Below are 6224 nucleotides of genomic sequence, written 5' to 3'. Positions count from 1 at the left end.
GCAAGATGTAAAAGTCTGTAATATCTGTCTCGAACCTTGTGTAGCTTTTCTTGAAGCTCCCTGGCCCCTTGCTGCTCTGGAACACGATGCAGAACAGGGATGTGGATACCAAGCTCAGGAGTTAACCCCTATGGGAGGACAGCGGCAGTGGCCACGTTCCTATATCACAGTTCTGCTAATTGCCCTCCTTCCTGAGCTATCCCCCAAGGGTCATTCCCAGCAAATGGGATGGAAAGCAAATCTATTTCTTTTAATGGGGCCTGAGAAAGAAAAGCTGGTTTTGTCCTTTACGTTTCTAGTATTTTGTCTTGCTGCTTTGTGGCTGTTTTTCCTGCTCTGTTTCCTTCCGCAAAAGGGGGTTGTGCAGAACAGGTGGTGGTTGAAATTATCTGCACTGGGCTTTTGCTGACTGCGGAAAGTGGTTGCAGCCTCTCGCCTCCATGTTCTGGGTGCAAGCCGCAGCTCCCAAAGTGACTCAGGGACCAGGTTCTTGAAAGAGCTGAGAAGACGCTGAGATGAGGAGGTAGCAACACGTCCCCTGCTTCAGGGTTTGCTTTCTGACAGCTGCCACCAGGATTTGCACTGCCTGCCGCAGCTCCGCTGGTGCCGTGGTGCCGCCTGGCAGAGGAGGGTTCAGTCCCCCCAGGGGCCATTCGGGCGTGCTGCCTCATGTCCCGTGCTCCGCCACAGGAGCAAAACCTGGCTCCCTTCCCACAGCCTCGGCTGAGGTCATTGCTGAGCAAACAGCCAAAAAGCCTGCGGGGAGGCTGGGGAAGGGGGCGAGGAGCGGCTCTGAAGCTGCTGCACCCCCAGTCCCTCAGCCTTGGTTTCCCTGGCCAGCATGGGGGGATGCTGGACCTCTGGAGGGTGAGGACAAGCTCAGCAGCACACTGAGACTCACAGCGGCGCTTACGTGGGCGCTGTGGGGCTCCTCGGTGCAGGGGATGGAGGGCCTTCAGCTGGCCATGTAGCTGTGGTGGTCATCGTCCTCCGTGCTGGGCAGCCGGTTGCGCGGCTTCGTCACAGAGCTGCCCGTGGCAGGGGACAGGCAGAGGCCAGGGCAGTGGCACTGGAGATGGCCACGGGGGGGCGTGGGGTGTGTGGCCATGGTGGTGGTGGCAGTAGCTGCAGCAGTGCTGCAGTTTGTAAAATAAAGAGAAAAATAAAAAAGGGGAGGGGGAGAGGAGAAAGAATGAGAGCAGGCATCAAGAGCCTGACACTAGGCCCCCGCAACAGAGCCAGATCCGTGCTGGCCTTGTGGACGCTTTTCACCGCTGGAACCGAGAGGTGCTGTGGTGGTTTTACCCTGCTGGGCAGCTGAGCTCCACCATGGCCCCTCACTCCCCCTCCTCAAAGGAAGAGGGGGAGAAAATATGGTGAAAAGGGCTCAAGGGTTGAGATAAGGACAGCACAGTTGTTGCCACGGGCAAAACGGACTAAGCATAGGGAGATTAATGTAATTTTTTACCTATTACTAACAGGCTAGAGCAGTGAGAACTAAAAGCAACTAAAAACACATTCCCACCAGTCCACCCTCTTCTACGTCTTCCCCAAGTGGCGCAGGGGAACAGGGAATGGGGGCTGCGGTCAGTCCCTAACGCTTCGTCTCCTCCGCTCCTTCACAGTCCTTCTCTGCCCCTGCTCCCCATAGGGTCCCTCCCACGGGATGCCGTCTTTCCCGAACTGAGCCTGCGGGGGCTGCCCACAGGCAGCAGCTCTTCAAGACCTGCTCCCACACGGCTCCGTACCACGGGGTCCATCCATCCCCCAGGAGCAAACTGCTCCAGCACGGGTCCCCCACGGGTGGGCGGCAGCTCCCCCCAGACCCCTGCTCCTGCGTGGGCTCCTCTCCACAGGCTGCAGCTCCGGCCCAGGGCCTGCTCCTGCGGGGGCTCTCCATGGGCCGCAGCCTCCTCCAGGCCACATCCACCTGCTCCACCAGGGGCTCCTCCATGGGCTGCAGCGTGGAGATCTGCTCCGTGTGGGACCCATGGGCTGCAGGGTATGCATATACCAATTGCATAGCCAAAAAAAGAGAAATAATGAGTCACAGGAAAATGAAAGCCCTCCCATGGCCACCTGCAAGCAAATGACACTTCACACAGGCACTGTCATCCCCGGCCCCTTCAAAAACAGAAAAAAAAAAAAATTAGGAGAAGTGGGGATGGCAAATGTGGCAGCTTTCCTTTCTCTTGGCCTCACCGCCGTGCCCACACCAGTGGCTGGATGTCATCTTTTGGCACCATGCACCCACATTTATGGTGCTGTAGGCAGACAGGGACAGAAAAGGGCGAGATCAAATTCCCCACTCGCTTCAGCTGCTCAGCATTGGTGCTCCTGGCCCCGGCGACAGAGAGGCGAGGCAATGCCTGGGCGGCTGCCCTAGCCCCAGGGATCTTTTCCCTTCCTCCTCCCCCTCCTCATCCGGTACTTCTGGCTGCATTCAGCCAGCCGTGCGGGAAAAAGTGACACAAAGGGGCCCAGTGCTCACTCTTGGAGCGCTCACTCCTACAAATACCGGTGCAGGCACAAGGAAGCCACAGGAGCTGGGCAGCCACTGGACAGTGCGGCAGCTTTCCCTCCTTCTTTGCCATCTCCTGAGGACCAGGAACCCACAACGTGACCCCCCCAAGGTGCGTGGGACTGGGACATGCCAGGCAGCAGCAACTGTTCCCAGCTGCGGGCAGCGCTGGGGACATCGCCTTGGTGGGAGGTGGCACCAGTGTGAGCTGGGGGTGGTGGTGGGGGAACAAGGGGATGGGCACCCATGCGTTTGAGTGTTACTAGACCCCGCTGCTGCTGCTCCCCATACCATGGGGGTGCTAGGACACTGCTGCCTCCCCCTGCGCTCACCCCAGCCTCGGCCCCTCTCCGGTACTCCCTCCCCTAGGGGCTCGCTCCCTCCTGGCCAAAATCAACCAGCTCCTTCCTGCAGCTTAACAGTGGCGAGCATTGTCCCACAAAACGCCAGGAACAGCTAGCTCCAGGCGCGGCACGGCGGCTCAGGAAGCCGTGGGTAGCTAAACCTGCGTGCCTTATGAGACCTGAGCTTTGGATGTGGAAGGACTGGTGAGTGCTTGCAGAGATCGAGACGATTCAATGCTAGCAATAAGGGGGGGTGCCTGCTCAAAGCCAATTCCCCATGAGTGCTAGAAGAACAGGTTATCCCGGCTTGTGGCAATGGTCCCCGTACCCCAGCGTCATCAGCAGATGCCATCGGGGAGAGCACAGGAGCCTCGCCCCTCACTGCTGCCTCTCCCCAGCTGCAGGTGCCCCCTGCCATGGGGCTGTTCCTGCTCGCTGTGGCCCTGGTGCTGGGGGGGACGGCTGCCACCCACTGCCCCGCAGCCTGCGTCTGCGACAACCTCCGCGCCCACGTCCTGTGCCTCAACAGGAACCTCATGGCCATGCCTGGCAGCATCCCTGAGGTGGGTGAGGAGCTGGGGGACAACAGGGATGGGGAGGGGTTGCAGCCTCCGAGGTTAATGCGGTGCTTTGCGTGACCTGCAGCTCACCAAGAAACTGGACCTTCGGGGCAACAGCTTCACAGTGGTCCCAGTGGGAGCCTTCCTCGCCATCCCGTACCTCACGCACTTGGACCTGCAGCACTGCAAGGTGGAGAGGTTGGAGGAAGGGGCTTTCCGGGGGCTGGGGCGGCTGCTCTACCTCAACCTGGCCTCCAACAGCATCACCGTCCTCTACCAAGAGTCCCTGGATGGGCTGTCCTTCCTCCAGCAGCTCATCCTGAAGAAGAACCGCATTGAGGAGATCCAGCCGGGTGCTTTCAGCCGGCTGGGGTCCCTCACTCTCCTCGACCTGAGGGAGAATGCCCTGGTTTACCTCCCAGACATGGTCTTCCAGGGCCTGCAGGTCCTCAGGTGGCTCCGGCTGTCCCACAACGCCCTCCACGTCCTGGGCAGCGAGGCCTTCACTGCCCTGCCCGCCCTGCGCCGGCTGAGCCTGGACCACAACGAGCTGCAGGCGCTGCCTGGCGAGGCCCTGGCGCGGCTGAGCGAGGCTACCCGGCTGGACCTGGGACACAACCCCATCACCTACCTGTCCGAGGAGGTCGTGGCCATGGCCTCCCTGAAGCACCTCTTCCTGGACCACACAGCCCTACAGGACGTGGCACCCGACGCCTTCACCTGCAGCCCCCAGCTGCGGACGCTGGATCTGTCCCACAACCAGCTGCGGGGCCTACCCGCCTTGTCCGGGGTCAAGCAGCTGGCGAGGGTCAACCTGGCTGGGAACCCCCTGCTCTGCTCCTGCCTCCTGCTCCCCTTCCACCACTGGTTGGGGCGGGCGTGGGTGCAGGTGGAGGGGACCTGCACTGAGCCCCCTGCCCTCCGTGGCCGGTCCCTCGACTCCCTGCGCCCCCCCGAGATGAGGTGCGGCCTCCCCCAGCCCCCTTCCTCCAGCCCCACCATGCCCTCAGTGCGGCTGGGGGTGCCCGGGAGCGGGCAGTGCCCCCGGGGCTGCTCCTGCTCTCCTGACTTCCACCATGCCAACTGCGAGAACCAAGCCCTGCGGGAGATCCCCCACGGCTTCCCCAGGGACACCCGTCTCCTTGACCTGCGCCGAAACGCCTTCAGGATGGTGTCCCCGGGTGCCTTCCCTGGCCTGGAGGAGCTGGTGTCCCTCCACCTGCAGCACTGTGGCATCGAGGAGCTGCGTCCCAGGGCACTGTGGGGGCTGAAGGGCTTGATCTACCTCTACCTCTCCGACAACCGCCTCTCCACCCTGGCACCTGCTGCCTTCCAGGGGGCCCCACGGCTTGCCTACCTGCACCTGGACCGCAACGCCTTCACACGGGTGCCCCCAGGAGCCTTCCGGCTCCTGCCCAACCTCTTCTCCCTCTACCTGCAGCACAACACCATCAGGGAGCTGGCTGAGGGTGACCTGGCCGGGCTGGTGGGGCTGCGTGGGCTCTACCTTGCTGGGAATGCCATCAGGAGCATTGCCCCTGCTGCCCTGGCACCCACCAAGATGCTGGAGAAGCTGCACCTGGAGGGGAACCACCTGGTGGAGGTGCCCACAGCCTCCCTGCGGGGTCTGCCCGCCCTGAGCGAGCTGAAGCTGTCCCAGAACCCCATCAGGCACATAGGGGACAGCGCCTTCTTGCCCGTGGCCAGCACCCTGCAGCACCTCTACCTGGACAACATGGGCCTGAAGCAGGTATGTGACTGTGGCCCAGGCCCTGGTAGGGACGTTTGTCCCCTGGGTGTCCTTGAGCTCCCAAAACTTTGGGAGATGCTCCACAGCCCAAGTGGGACCAGAAAGTTCCTCAGGCCTGGCTGGAGCATTGTCTTGCTCCAAGCTTGTCCCCAGTTCCCAGCAGCGGTTTGCTCCCCTCCACAAGGACCCCCTTGACTCACCCTTGCTTCGTTGCAGGTTTCCCCTGGTGCCTTTGCTGGCCTCGGAGCCAAGATCAAAAGCCTCCACCTGGAGAACAACACCATGAGCAACATCCCCACCATGAGCAACTTCACGGGGCTGGAAATCCTCAACCTGAGGGATGTGCCTTTCCACTGCGACTGCCAGCTCCTTCCCCTACGCCGGTGAGTGTTGGGGGGGGACAGCCAGCCCTGCCACAAGGAGGACACGGGGCCATCTGAGGCACAAAGAGGGAAATAGCCTGGGCCTGCTCGGCATAAGGAAAGTGGTGAGGAGCTGGGGTGGGCAGGTATTCAAAGCCCACCCGCATGAGGCCCTGAGCAACCTGGCCGGGCTTTGAAGCAACTCACACCCACACGGTTTTGCCTTTTCCCTCACCCCTTCCCTTTGCTGGCCTTCTGCCTCTTTTCCAGGTGGATTGAAAAGCTCAACCTGCGTGTAGGGGCCACCTGTGGGTCCCCTCCGGAAGCCCAGGGCCAGAAGGTGAAGTTTTCCACCACTTTCCAAAGCTGCCCTGGCTGGGGAGCCAGAAGAGCCAGTCCTGACCAAGCCAAGGCTTCAGGGAAGCCCAGCAAGAAAAAGAGGTCAGGAAAACCAGCACTCAGAGACTCCATAGAATCATAGAATATCCCAAGCTGGAAGGGACCCATACGGATCATCGAGTCCAACTCCTGGCACCACACAGGCCTACTCAAAATTTTAGACCACGTGACTAAATGCACAGTCCAAACACTTCTTAAACTCTGACAGGCTTGATGCAGTGACTACTTCACTGGGGAGCCTGTTCCAGTGTGCGACCACCCTCTCAGTGAAGAACCTCTTCCTGATGT

General features: G+C 60.9%; 1 protein-coding gene across 1 annotated transcript; it reads left to right on the top strand.

Annotated features, from left to right (window-relative positions):
- The first annotated feature begins 3281 nt into the window (after positions 1 to 3281).
- Positions 3282 to 6018, top strand: CHADL (chondroadherin like). Its single transcript, XM_035544351.1, has 4 exons — positions 3282 to 3428; positions 3511 to 5175; positions 5392 to 5558; positions 5808 to 6018. The coding sequence occupies exons 1-4, from the start codon at positions 3282 to 3284 to the stop codon at positions 6016 to 6018; spliced, it is 2190 nt and encodes a 729-aa protein (XP_035400244.1).
- Positions 6019 to 6224: the final 206 nt, after the last annotated feature.

The sequence above is a fragment of the Cygnus atratus genome, chromosome 1, assembly GCF_013377495.2.
Source record: "Cygnus atratus isolate AKBS03 ecotype Queensland, Australia chromosome 1, CAtr_DNAZoo_HiC_assembly, whole genome shotgun sequence".
In the NCBI taxonomy this organism is placed as follows: domain Eukaryota; kingdom Metazoa; phylum Chordata; class Aves; order Anseriformes; family Anatidae; genus Cygnus; species Cygnus atratus.
Note: the sequence above shows the minus strand (reverse complement) of the source record. Positions and strands in the feature narration are given on the sequence as shown.